Genomic DNA, 12,960 nt, shown 5'->3' with positions numbered 1-12,960 from the left:
TCCCAGAATTCTCTCCCTGTTGCCTCTATTTGAAATACCAATCTCCTTGGAATGTCGAAGTCCGATCTGCCCCAGTCAGGTGCCTCTGAGCAGCATGGATGAGGCCCTCGAGAGGGGAGAATGCCCCGGGTGGACCTTCAGGGACAGACAGTCCATGGAGCAAGCTGTGATGCTGGGAGCAGGGATTGATTTTACTGCTGTGTGGACCCCACCTGGAACCCTTCAGTTCCCGGGGCTCTCAGAGGCACAGGGGACCCTGGTGAGCTGGGAGAGTGCCACCTGGCCAGCCACCTCTCTGTCTGCTGTGAAGAGCCCTGCCTTCCGGAATCCCAACTGCCTGGCCTTGCGGAATCCCAACGGCTCCTGGACCCGGCAGCTACAGGGGGCCACGGAGAAAAAGGCGAGTCGATGTCCCTCTACAGCGGTTCTCAACCTGTGGGTCGCAACCCCTTTGGCGGTCGAACGACCCTTTCACAGGGGTCGCCTAAGACCATCCTGCATATCAGATATTTACATGACGATTCATAACAGTAGCAACATTACAGTTATGAAGTAGCAACGAAAATAATTTTATGGTTGGGTCACAACATGAGGAACTGTATTTAAAGGGCCAGAAGGTTGAGAACCACTGCTCTAGAATCTTTAGCTTTAAAAAGTCACGTTCCCTTCCTGGCTCAGCTTCTTTATCTATGACATGCAAATTCGGAGGCTTTTCCTCCCTCTGGACGGCATTGTGACTTCTGGTCCCAGTCATCACACCAGGTGGTGGGCCCGCCTTCCCACAGATCTACCACTCAGAGCTGTGGGCCTCAGCTGTGGGGAAGCCACTCTGCTTCAGTTTGATTTTATGTTCCCATCTATAAAATGGGATAATAACACCTGTATAACCTAGACGGCACATGGTTATTAGCAGGCTCCCACGGATAATATATGGGAAAGCGCTCTGTAAAGAGACAAGTCATGTATAAGGTGTATTATTATGAAATGGCAGCTGGAAACTGGGATTCAGCCCAACCCTGTCCACACCAGCTGCTTCCCCTGCTTTTATGAGTTTTCTTTGGGTTCACTTCTGAGGAGGACGGGACCACAGGGGTGTAATTTCTTTTTCCAACCCCCCCCCCCCGTCATCCTAGGGGCATAACCCGGGCACACAGGAGCGCAGGCTTTGGCGAAGCTGTCAACTGCGCCCCCCACTGCTCTCCCACCCGGCCCCCCACCCCGCCCCCAGCCTCCGCCAAGGGCTGCGTTCGCCCCCACCCCCTTCTCTCTCCTGCAGGGAAAAATGTGCTTCCCAGACCCTTTTCCTAGCTTCTGGGGTAGGTTTGTGGGCCTGGCGAGGGTAGCCTGGCCTCCGGGTGAGGCGCGAACTGCTACACTGGGGTCTCAGGAATCCTGAAAGGGAAATGGCGGGGGTAGGGGGGCCTGGGGCCTGGGGGTGCGCTGCCAGGAACCCGCGCCAGCCCAGCCCCTCTCCCCACGGCGGGCTCAGGTCTCGCCGCCCTCCCGGGTCCGCAGCCGGGCTGCCGGCGAGTTAGACCTCCCGGCCTCACGGGGCTGCTGTGCGGCGGCAGCGGCGGCTGCTGCGCGGCGGGGACGCAGGCTCGGGAGGCGGCGCCACGTGAGTCCCGGGCGGGCGGCCGGCGGCGCGGAGATTACCGTATTTACCGGGGCCGGGCCGGACCGGGGGCGGGTCACTGCGGGAGCACTACCGTATTTGCCAGGAGCTGCGCAGGCCCTTTCTGGGACCGGGGAGCGCTGCGACTTAATTGCGTATTTATCCAGGGTGATTCCGGGGAGCGCCGTGGGAGGGGGTGCGGGTGGGTTGCATTCATTCCCCAAGGGATCGGGGCTTGCAGCGGGGTGGGATGGGTTGCGGGGGGCGGGTGGGGGGAGACCTACGTATTTTCATAGGGGTGGGGTTGCGACGCAGAGTTTACCGTATTTCTCCAGGATCACTGTGGCCCCAGGAGTTGGCAGGGTTGTGCTGGGGGTGCGGGTGGGGGTGGGGGGTCGGGTGGGTGGGGTCAGCTCTTCTGACTAATGCAGCTATTTGATAAGAACCCCGGTGCGCGAAGCTGGCCATCTTTATGGAGGCGAGAGAGAAGGGGCGCGGGAGCCGCTGCGGGAGTTACCGTATTTGCGTTGGGCAGCGCGGACTAGAGGAAAGGCACTGCTGGAGACGGGAGGAACGGGGGGCGCAGCCTGGGCTGTGAGTGTGGGATGGGGTGAGAAACTTGGGGGAGAAGCGGGGGGCACGGCCTTGGACCCTCAGCGGGCGGGGGGGGGGGTCTTGGTTGGGGGTATAACTGAGGAAAGCGGGCAGGCTGCCCAGGGACCAGGCCAGGCTGAGACTGGCCAAGGGGACTGTGATGATCTGCCTTTGCCATGTCAATGCAGCCGCCTGGGGGAACACTTGTGGGTGGGGTGGGTCTGTTTCAAGTAGTACTGGTCCCCTTCTTCAGGGTGAGGGTGTGTGCCATCCTGGCCGGGGGTTCGGGGAGACCGAAGGGGTATCTTTGAAGCCTCACTCTGCAGACTCACTGAGGTTGCAGTAAGCAGTGGGATCTGAAGTGTGGGGAAGGCCTGCATGGAGGTCCCGGGGAAGGGCCAGCAAGCTCCCCTGATGGGGGTGGGGGAAGGCAGGGGAGTGGCCAGGTCAGCTGCTCTGGAGCAGGCAGGCCTCAGAGCTTGCAGAAGCAGGAGCCAAGGGTTTTCTGAGGCGCGGGGGTGATGGCAGCAGACAGGGCTCTATGGGAGCAGTGGCCCTTTGGGTGTCCATGGCTCTGTGGTGGCTGGGATGATGGGGTTGGTCTTGCGATGTGTGTGTTCTGAGGAGAGTTCAGTTGGTGAGCAGCTAGCGAATACATTGAGAAGAGCTTTCAACAGCGAGTCAGGAAATGAAGGCCCAGTCCTGGCTCACCTTGCTGTGTGACCTTGGGCAAGTACGTTGACCTCTCTGGGCCGCAGTTTCTCCATCTATAAATTGGGGTTCAGTGAGCCCTGCCCTTTCCTCAGGGCTGTACAATGGGAAACAGTTGAAGAGGAGCACGGTGACCTGGGGGAGAGGATCCTTAGAAGAACCAGCGTGAGTGGATGGAGCCGCACTTGGGGGTGCTTGTAGAGTACTGAGGGCTGCACAGCCTGGGCCCGGCTTTGCTGTGGGGATGCCAAGAGGAATGAAGCGGAGCTGCCCTGGGAGCTCACATTCTGGGCCAGTGACTTGCAAACAAACCTCTTACAGGCAAGCCTCATTTTTATAAACAAGGCTGCTGCTTCAGTGTTTGACCGAGGCTACTTTCAAGTTTCAGGGGTTTTGTTTTGTTTCTTCTTTTAAGCTTTGCAAGAAATATCTTTAACCCATCCCCTACCCTTCCCTCCAGACTGGGGATGCCCCTTCCCGACCCTCTCCTTGAGAAGCGGGTTGGAGACAGAAGACACATCCCGGTGCAGGACAGCTGGCAATAAATACGAGGAGCCCCTGAATCTGACCTTTCAGGGTTTGCTCAGTACCTTGTACGGCAGGCACAGCGCTTGGTGCTGGGATTAAAGGCGGCAGCTCTGTCCTTAAGGTGCTCACAGGCGAGAAGACAAGGTGGCATGACTGACATGTATGCAGGGTGATGGGTGAGGGTCATAAGGTTGGGCCATGGCGCTCCTGGAAGGCTTCCAGGAGGAGGTGGCACTCCAGAAGGGCCTAAGGAGGGGCAGGATGTGACGAAGGGGTAGAGGAGAACGAAGGGCACGCAGCAGAGGCACGCTGGCTTCCACAAGACTGCCAAGGGGCGGAGGCTGCACGTTGTTTGAGGACAGTGGAGTGGGCTTCCTGAGGCTGCGGCTGGCCGATCCGCAGGTCCCCCCTGACTCCTCTCTCTGCTTCTGCCTCCCTAGGGGCTGGTGATTACAGCTGGAAGTGCCCATGACCGAGTTGGCGTCCCCGGGGGGCGGGTCCCCCACGGGGGACGGGGAAGAGGGTCTGGGGGACGAGCGAGGCCTGGTCATCCACCACCCCACGGAGGAGCAAGCCCACCGCTGTCCCCTGTGCGGCCGGACCTTCTCGCAGCAGCCCAGCCTGGTGCGGCACCAGAAGGCGCACGCCGGGGCCGGGGCCGGGGCCGGGGCCCGCGCGGCCGCCTTCGTGTGCCCCGAGTGCGGCAAGGCCTTCAGCGTCAAGCACAACCTGGAGGTGCACCAGCGCACCCACACCGGCGAGCGGCCCTTCCCCTGCCCCGAATGCGGCCGCCGCTTCAGCCTCAAGCAGAACCTGCTCACGCACCGGCGCATCCACAGCGGCGAGAAGCCGCACCAGTGCGCGCAGTGCGGCCGCCGCTTCCGCGAGCCGCGCTTCCTGCTCAACCACCAGCGCACCCACGCGCGCCTGCCCGCCCCGCACCCGCGCCGCCCCGGCGTCTTCGGGGAGCGGCGGCCCTACTTCTGCGCCCGCTGCGGCAAGAGCTTCGCGCGCGAGGGCTCGCTCAAGGCCCACCAGCGCAGCCACGGCCACGGCCTGGAGGGCGCGGCGGCCCAGTTAGGCCGCGTGCTCTGAAGCGCGCGGCCCGGCCCGCTGTGTCCTGCCCCCGAGCTTCGTCCCTGAGCCCTGGAGGTGGCCCCGGGCGGCGGAACCCCCCCCTGGATGGGATCCCGGGAGAGGAGGAGGGCTGGCTGGGGGTCTTGGAGGAGTGGGCCGCCACCATGCTCTGCGGCCTCCTGCGGCTCCTCTCTCAGGACCTCGGGCTGGCTGCGCAGCCCTGCGCTGGTTTTCCTCCGCAGGCTGGCCAGGCCTACAGCCAGCAGGTGAGACCCCAGGCCGGAGCCTCTCAGGCTTGCGGGGAGGGGGTGGGTGATGTCCGCTGGGGACGGTGGGAGGTGGGGGGTGGTGGGCCACACGGGGCTGCCCGAGGTCTCTGTGACCAGCTTATTAAATCTTCATTCCCAGAATGCCAGAGTGGAAAGCAACCTGGAGAGGGCCACTCTCCACAGCCCCCAGGCACAGCCGCCTGGCCCCAGCACTGTCCGGTGTCCTTGCCAAGTCATTCACTTCATGTCTCAGTTTGCTCATCTGTAAGTTGGGGCTAAAAGTGAGGGCTGTTGTGAGGGTTGTAATGGCCATTACCAGAGAAGAGAGGGTGATGTCGCCGGTCCGGACCATTTTTGAATGCCCCCGTGTGCCGGGCACCGTGCTGGGCTGAGCTGGGTTCTCCAGAGGAGGCACAGACACAGGCCTCATCCCCCGAGGTGCCACACCTGGTGCTCACACAGCGTGATGGGGGCCAGCACAGGGGACAGACAGTAAAGTGCTGCTGGTGGTGCTGGTGGTGGTGTGGGGGGAGGGGGAGTGATGGTGACTGGTGTCACCCAAGGCCATTTGTTGGTTTGAATTGGGTCCTGGTGATGAATAGAGGTGCCCCAGGGAGAGCAGTGTTGAAGGAGGACTCAGAGGTGGGGGCCGATAGTGCCCTGCAAAAGACTGTGGCCAGGGCGGGTGGTGGGGGTGGAGTGGGGGCACCAAAAAGAGCAGAGTGACCTCAGATGTGCAGTTCAAGAACTGGAGGCCCTGTGAGCACAGATTCAAGTGGGATGAGCAGGAGCCTTAAGGCAGCCTTGGGCTCCTCAGAGCCAGAGCGCTAAGGGGCGTGGCCAAGGTCATGCAGTGAGAAAGGGCAGAGCCAGGACTTGCCCCAGGGCCCCTGAGTCCAAGTCGGTGCTCTGAGACCATTTGGCAGACCAGGAGACTGAGGCTTGTCCAAGCTTGCCGCAGATCCCTTAGTGGGACAGCAGTGCAAGCCTGGGCCCTAAGACCCTTCATCTCTACTCCACTGTCCTTAGAGAGGCTCTTACCGATAGGAAAATGGAGCTTCGAGTATGTAGGAATGTGACCCGCGACCATGTGGCAGGAGCCCGGGCAAGGGCATCAATGGGTGGTATGGACATGGCATCCGCAGGGCGGGTTGGCAGTAAAGAAGTGGGGTTTGGAGAGGACGTGCACTCACAGAGCCGGGGCTCCATGCCCAGTGCGGCGTTTGGTGCTAGAGACCTGGTTCTGCCCTCTGCCCTTCCTTAGAGCTTTGTGGCTCCTCTGGGCACCCTGGCCCTCTGCCTGCCACGCTCAGGTGGCGATGGCAGTGTGGCCTGGCACTTAGAGATTCAACGGGGACCTGGGGCGCCTGGGACCAGTTACCAAAATGTCCTGAAGCCAAGCCATCTTGTTTGTAAATGGATGAGTGATCCTTGAGCCCGTGGACGGTGCTGGTGGCCCAGCTGCCTGCCCTCTCCTAGCCCCGGAGCGGGGCTGGGCAGGGCTGTGTCATGGCCTCAGCCCTGACCCTGCTCTCTTTGTCTCTGTGAACAGATGCGGAGTGGCAGGACCTCTGGACAGTGTGCAAGGCACATCTGGGCACAGGACCTAGGATGGAGACCCTGGGAACTGCACCCTGGCAGAGGACACGTCCCTAAGACCTGCCTCGGGAGGTGCCCTGCAGGGACAGCAGAGGGGACCGGTGGAGCCCAGAATCAGAGGCAGTTCCGTTCCCTGCGAAAGACTCCCCGAACCCGTTGGGAGTCGTGGCTGGGGAAGAGCTCATCCTGGCTGCCTGGCCACCTGACCGTGGACCTCCACGCTCGTGTGGCAGCAGGGACCGTGCCTGTGTGGAGAGCTGGCTTCGCTGCCCCCGGGGCCTGGCCCCCAGAGGTGGGAAGTGGCTGGCCTCCGATGACACGGCACACTGGCAGCAGTCCTGGCTCCAGAGGCACGGCCTCCCGGTGTGAGCCACGCTGCAGGCTTCACTTGCCTTTCAGCGAAGGTTCTCACCAGACTTGGGGGCATGGAGGCCTTGGAAAAGCTGACAGAGGCGATGAACCGTCTCCCCAGGGAACCGCACATTCCCACGTAGACGCACGAATCTTCCAGCAGCACCAGGAGCTCCTGGACTCCAGGCTGGAACCTCAACCCGGGACCCAACCACCCCCTGCCCCTCCCTGGCCCCGAGGGTCCGCCACACAGTAGCATTCCTCCCTCCCCTGTCGGTCCTCCTTCCCTTGTTCAGGAATAAAAAATTCTGAGGAGGGGACCCTGTTCGTCTCTCTATTCTTCCAGACCTAAGAAACAGCGCGTCAGGCTCTGGAACCTCAGTCCTCCCGCAGACGTCGCTGGCTCCCCGGGCTGACTTTGCCCTTCCCCGCGTCAGGGTTGCTGGCTCTGGCTACCAGGCTGCTGGCTTCCTGGTGTAGCCCTGGGCTCCTGGCCTGGGCTCTGAGCTCACCATAAAGGCGATGGGGAAAGCTGGACCTTCGTGGACGCTGGGTGAAGCAGGAACCCTTTGTGCAGCAGCTGTGCCCCGGCCTCAGCCTCAGCCTCTGCCAGGCATGGGGTGGGGCGGGCTGGGGGGAGGACACAGTCTTCATCTTGGGACCAGCCGGCTCCAGGCTAGGAGAGAGGCTGGCAGAGAAGCTTCTGTGTGTCCCAAGCGGCCACTAGAACAGGCCAGGATCCTGGGTCTTCACACCTGAGCAAGTGGCCTGGAGCGAGCTTACAGGCCTCCCTACAATGAACTGCCTATCAGAAAAGGTATGACCCACGAGGAGAGAGAGAGAGAGAGAGAGAGAGAGAGAGAGAGAGAGAGAGAGAGAAGCATGGCTGTGAGAGAGACATCAATTAGCTGGTCTCTCTTGGGTGGTGACAAGCAGAGACCATGTAGGCCAGTGATGGGTTATGTCCAAGACCTTGTGAGATGTCAGCCAGGCCTGGTGCAGCTGGATAGCACCCGCCCGCCCCCCCCCCGCCCCCCCCCGCGCCCCACCCCCCCCCCCCCCCCCCCGCTCCCCACGCTGGTCCTGTCACCAGCCTTGCTCCCTCGGACAGCTTCGAGCACCCCTCTGCAGCAGAGGCTCTGGGCCTGGAGCGGGATATTTCCCCCTTTAGGCTGGAGCACTGCAGTTTCTAGCCGCAGCGGCAGAGTCACCTTGGAGCCGACCTTCCTTGTTTCTGAAAGGTCATTGCACCCTTGCTGCTAAACCCGAGTACAACCAACACCCAGCAGCGTTCTTAATAGTCTCCAACTAGGGGATCGGACGCATTTCAAACGCAGGTGCTTCAGACCAGCATGTTAGCTGTTGTGATGAGTAGTAACCACTTTTAAAGGGCTGAGGTTAAGTGGAGCAGCTAGGGCCAGGGAGCTGAGATGTGGGAAGGACCTGAAGTTCCCTCCTGGGTGAGGGGCTGAGCTGGTCTTTCCTTTGGCATGGGAAACTCGGGGACAGGCAGTGTCCCCGAGGCTGGGTTTACAGCACACAGCTCAGGAGAGCCTGTTTATAGGAGCAGCGGGAACTGTGTCCACCTGTTGTTGGTGTGACTGGTCACTGTCCATTTTCCCAGCACAGCTGATGTTGCTAGCGAATCTGGACAATCATATTACTGGAAATAAATGTCTCAAAATAACATGTGGTGCACCTTAAATTTATACAATGTTGTATGTCAAATTTATTCAATTAAAAGAAAGAACCTAAATAGGCTGCATATTGAAATCACTCCAGGCTTTCTGTTAACAAATGCCAATGGGAGAGTGGCGCCCCCTAGTGCACACTTGGAGAACTGATGTCGAGTGAATTTGTAAAGAGGGCTGTTTCTCTGGTGCCCTGAGGCCCGCCTGTCACCTTTATATTAGAATGTACCATCAGGGACCCTGTAAATGGCCAGTAAATATTTGTTGAATGAATAAATAGAACAACGAGGTTTTTTGGAGTGCCCTGTGGAAGTGAGTCAAAAAAGCAGTCGTGTAAAAGTAAATTGTCCCTTTAGGGATAGAATGAAGGTTGATGGCAATTATAGGGGACAAGAGAAAATTAGAGGCAAAAAAATTCAATGTTTTTTTTTTCCTGGGTTTCAGAGGAAATAAAAAGAAACACAGAGTAACATTCCAAAGATGCCAGTAATAAAAGTTTGCTCATAAAAACCTAAAACATTCTAGAAGGGAGGAAGCTGGAAATTGGGTGATGCTGGCTGAGCCACCCACAGGACGAGAGAGAAGTCGTGTAGCAAGAGTTGGAAAACCCACCACCACCTCCTGTGAGTAGATCTTCAAAAGGTAGATGTTATGGAGAACTGTAACACTTACTGGACATTTGATAATACAGAATTATTATTATTATTTTATTTATAATCAGGTTACTGTGCTTATCTTAATGAAAGAATCTTTACCTTTTCAGAGATATATACTGAAGGAAATACTATATAGGATTTGCTTGAAAATGGTTGGGGGGAATTGGACCCCACTGATGAAGTCTGGACAACTTGAATTTGAATGAGAGGAAACTGGGGCCCATTATACACTCTCCTCTCTACTGTTGCCATGTGTTAGAAAGTTTCCATAACAAGTTCAAGGATATCCTTCTAGCCGTTGGAAAATTCCCTTTGTAATCTCTTATATAAAAGGCCCATGGCTGCCAAAACCGGTTTGGCTCAGTGGTTAGAGCGTCGGCCTGCGGACTGAAGGGTCCTGGGTTCGATTCCGGTCAGGGGCATGTGCCTGGGTTGCGGGCACATCCCCGGTGGGGGATGTGCAGGAGGCGGCTGATCGATGTTTCTCTCTCATCGATGTTTCTGACTCTCTGTCTCTCTCCCTTCCTCTCTGTAAAAAATCAATAAAAATATATTAAAAAAAAAAAAAAAAAGGCCCATGGCTGTCATGACCAAACGAGCAGCAGCTCTCTCGGTGGGTGGGGCGGCGAGCTGAGGCAAGTGGAAGCGAGCTACTTGCACACGATTTTGTGTGCGCTGGGCCTCTAGTACATTTATAAAAGCCAAAATGTTAGTGAGGGAAGGGAAAAAGTTTGAGGATGATTGATTGATTGATTGATTGATTTTAAAAGCAAAGTTTCTTTTTTCAGATAAAGTGAAGAGTAATGTATAGATCAAAGAATATAAACTTTATTAAAAATTTTTTAAAAATCCAATTATAGTTGACATACAATATTATATTCATTTCAGGTGTACAGCATAGTGGTTAGACATTTATGTAATTTACAAAGGGATTCCACCCCCCTCCCCATAAGTCTAGTATCCGCCTGACACCATACACAGTCATTACAATATTGTTGACTATATTAGAGGCCCAGTGCACAGGATTTGTACACCGGTGTGGGGGTGTGGCCAGCAGGGATTGCCCAGCTGCTCATTCCGGTCAGCCAAGTGGCTGTGGACCCGCCCTCTGAGCGGCTGCTCCCTGGTCTGGCATCTTCCGTGGAGCCAGAGCACTTGCCTCTCCAGGGGACCTGGTCAGGACCGGGCCCAGGGACAGTAGCACTGAGAGGTGGCAGAGTAGGCCTCAGTCCTGTAGCGGCCATGAACCCGCCTCCCAGCCTCCGGGGTCAGCTCTGCGAACCTGGCGACAGCGGGGCTGTGTGGCCTGAGGGTGTCTGGAGGAGGCAGCAGGGAGCGAGGAGGAGGAGCCTGGGGTGAGGAGGCCATGATTGCAGCCCAGGTTCCTGCCTGTCATCCCTGTCAGCCGAGCGGCCCTCCCACTGTGGTAGCGCACTGACCACCAGGGGGCAGCTCCTGCGTTGAGCGTCTGCCCCCTGGTGGTCAGCGCACATCATAGCGACTGGTTGACTGGTTGTTCTGGTCATTCCACCGTTCAGTCACAGGCTTTTATTATATAAGATTCCCTCTTCTGCATTTTACATCCCTGTGTGCTTGCAGCTGATTTGGAGTTTAGGTTTTGAGCCGTTTCCTTTGGTCCAAGAGGTTGTGATGGCTGGGAAGGGGAAGGCCGAGAGGACCGCTTTGCTTTGACACCTTCCCCGGATTTTGATTTCCGTCCTCCTCTCCCAGGGAGGCTACAAAGCAAAGGTTCCCATTTTCCAAGATGGTGACCTGATCTTGCTTATGCCTTATTATTCTTGGATACTTTTGAGAAGATTTAAACCTGTTTTTATTTTGTTTGACTTTTCGTTGTTTTCAGTGGGAAGGTTGGCATGAATATCTTATGGGAAACAGGAGTGTTTTCGGCTTCTCTGCCTGCCCCATGTCCAGTGTCAGACTCAGTGTCCCCAAGCTGAAAACACCAGCCTGTCACAGCCCAGGCTCCCTGACGGCTGTGACCGCAGACTGTTCCTCAGCCAATCAGCCGGGTGACGCTAGCCTTTATGTGACTCAGAAAACGGTGCCCCTTCTGCAGGTTAAAGGTTTAAAAAGAAGCACATTATTCCTTAATAATAATTATTGTAACAAACAAAGACTCTGTTTGAATAAGACATTTAATTCCACCAGGAAATTGTCAAAATAAACACATTTAGTTAGAAGACAATTTACTGCCATCTACCCAAACTGTGGTGACCATATATTTCCTGTCTTTGAAGTAAAACAACATGTAACAACATGTGACAAATGTCGAGCTATGACTAACACGTCGTCGCTGTGGCAGCTGGAACGATTGTAAAGGAGTCCTGAATTCGTCTTTTAACAATTATTTTATTGTTTCTATCTCCTAATTATTATTATTTTAAAAATATATTTTATTGATTTTTTATATAGAGGAAGGGAGAGGGATAGAGAGTTAGAAACATCGATGAGAGAGAAACATCGATCAGCTGCCTCCTGCACACCTCCTACTGGGGATGTGCCCACAACCAAGGTACATGCCCTTGACCGGAATTGAACCTGGGACCCTTCAGTCCACAGGCTGATGCTCTACCCACTGAGCCAAACCGGTTAGGGCTCTATCTCCTAATTATATCATAAATCGGTTCTCCTTTCCACCATCCATGTTCACTGTCACTATATTAGTTCATGTCCTTATTTCTAGCTTGGACTGTTGCAGTAGCCTGTAACTGGTCCTTCTATCTCCATTCCCCGCCCGCCCCCCAGCCCCCTTACAGCCAAGCTGCTCTAGCACCCCGGATGCTGTGGCATTTGCCATTCTCTCTGCTGGAGGGTCCTTCGCAGAGAAATTTCTGCGTGCTCTCCGAGTCTAAGAGCAGGATAGAGTCCCTGAGTATGTCTTCTCCTTATCGTCCCTCCATTGTAGGACCACAGTTGACAGTGGTTTATGGGTTTGTTTCTAAGTCTGTTTCTCGCCTTGGTTGTTACTCCATCTTGTAGGGCTTGTAGAGCTTCCTTTTTGCTCCCATGCCACCTTGGACAAATCATGACCATATGTTACGTAGGTTTAGTCTCTTTTCTCATCATTTGACCGAGCTCCTTGAGTTGGGGATTGGTCTTGTGAGTCTTTGGCAATGAACCCACTGAATCAATACATTGCCGGCATCTGGTGGCCTCCACCTTATTAGATGCCTGAGGTCCAGCCCCTCTCCCTCCTGCCCCAGAGTCTGGGAGCAGGTGAGAGGAGGGTGTTGAGTGAGTGCTGACCTAATTCTGTCCTTGTTAAAGCCACTGGGGGACAGGAAGCCCCCATCCTTCCTTAGATCAGGGCTGGGCCAGAATCAGAGGCAGCCTTCCTTGTGCAAAGTTAATTATTCCAAAGCCGATGTACAGGAAGATCATTTAGCAAAATGGTCAAATCAGCACATAGTCAACTTGCTAACTCATTGAGGAGCTATTTGAAGCTTTGGCTTGATTCAGAGTGCTCCCCAAACGCTTAACGAGTGAGCTTTTTTTAAAAAAAAATATTTTTATTGATTTCAGAGAGGAAGGGGGAGGGAGAGAGAGATAGAAACATCAATGATGAAAGAGAATCATTGATCGGCTGCCTCCTGCATGCCCCCTACTGGGGATCAAGCCCGCAACCCAGGCATGTGCCCTTGACTGGAATCGAACCTGGGACCCTTCAGTCTGCAGGCTGACGCTCTATCCACTGAGCCAAACTAGCTAGGGCAACGAGTGAGCTTTTCTTAACTCAGTTTACTGTCTTGTCTATTTTGGGGACATGCTATCCCACTAGGCCTGTCACTCTGCCCCTGAACCAACTCTCTTCTGGGGGTGACACAGCTGGGGTGAGCCGCCATGGCCGG

The 12,960-nt window shown here is 56.0% G+C and overlaps 1 protein-coding gene across 11 annotated transcripts; it reads left to right on the top strand.

Moving 5' to 3' along the window:
- Positions 1-1,249: 1,249 nt before the first annotated feature.
- Positions 1,250-7,057, top strand: LOC139017032 (oocyte zinc finger protein XlCOF26). 11 transcript variants are annotated; one of them, XM_070425201.1, is made up of 6 exons: positions 1,733-1,783; positions 3,016-3,241; positions 3,381-3,569; positions 3,889-4,791; positions 4,934-5,058; positions 6,347-7,057. In XM_070425201.1, the coding sequence occupies exon 4, from the start codon at positions 3,917-3,919 to the stop codon at positions 4,541-4,543; it is 627 nt and encodes a 208-aa protein (XP_070281302.1). In that variant the 5' UTR covers positions 1,733-1,783; positions 3,016-3,241; positions 3,381-3,569; positions 3,889-3,916; the 3' UTR covers positions 4,544-4,791; positions 4,934-5,058; positions 6,347-7,057. The 11 variants fall into 11 exon arrangements, with proteins under 11 accessions (XP_070281308.1, XP_070281302.1, XP_070281303.1 ...); XM_070425200.1 differs by lacking the exon at positions 1,733-1,783 and adding an exon at positions 2,031-2,209; XM_070425202.1 differs by lacking the exon at positions 3,381-3,569 and having other exon boundaries at positions 3,016-3,085.
- Positions 7,058-12,960: the final 5,903 nt, after the last annotated feature.

The sequence above is a fragment of the Myotis yumanensis genome, unplaced genomic scaffold (assembly GCF_028538775.1).
Source record: "Myotis yumanensis isolate MYYU_CA2020_CCGP unplaced genomic scaffold, mMyoYum1.0.hap1 SCAF_9, whole genome shotgun sequence".
Taxonomy (NCBI): domain Eukaryota; kingdom Metazoa; phylum Chordata; class Mammalia; order Chiroptera; family Vespertilionidae; genus Myotis; species Myotis yumanensis.
Note: the sequence above shows the minus strand (reverse complement) of the source record. Positions and strands in the feature narration are given on the sequence as shown.

What these genes read in the sequence shown, in the direction of transcription:
- LOC139017032 (XM_070425207.1), top strand. Translation starts at nt 3,917, where the DNA reads ATGACCGAGTTGGCGTCCCCGGGGGGCGGGTCCCCCACGGGGGACGGG.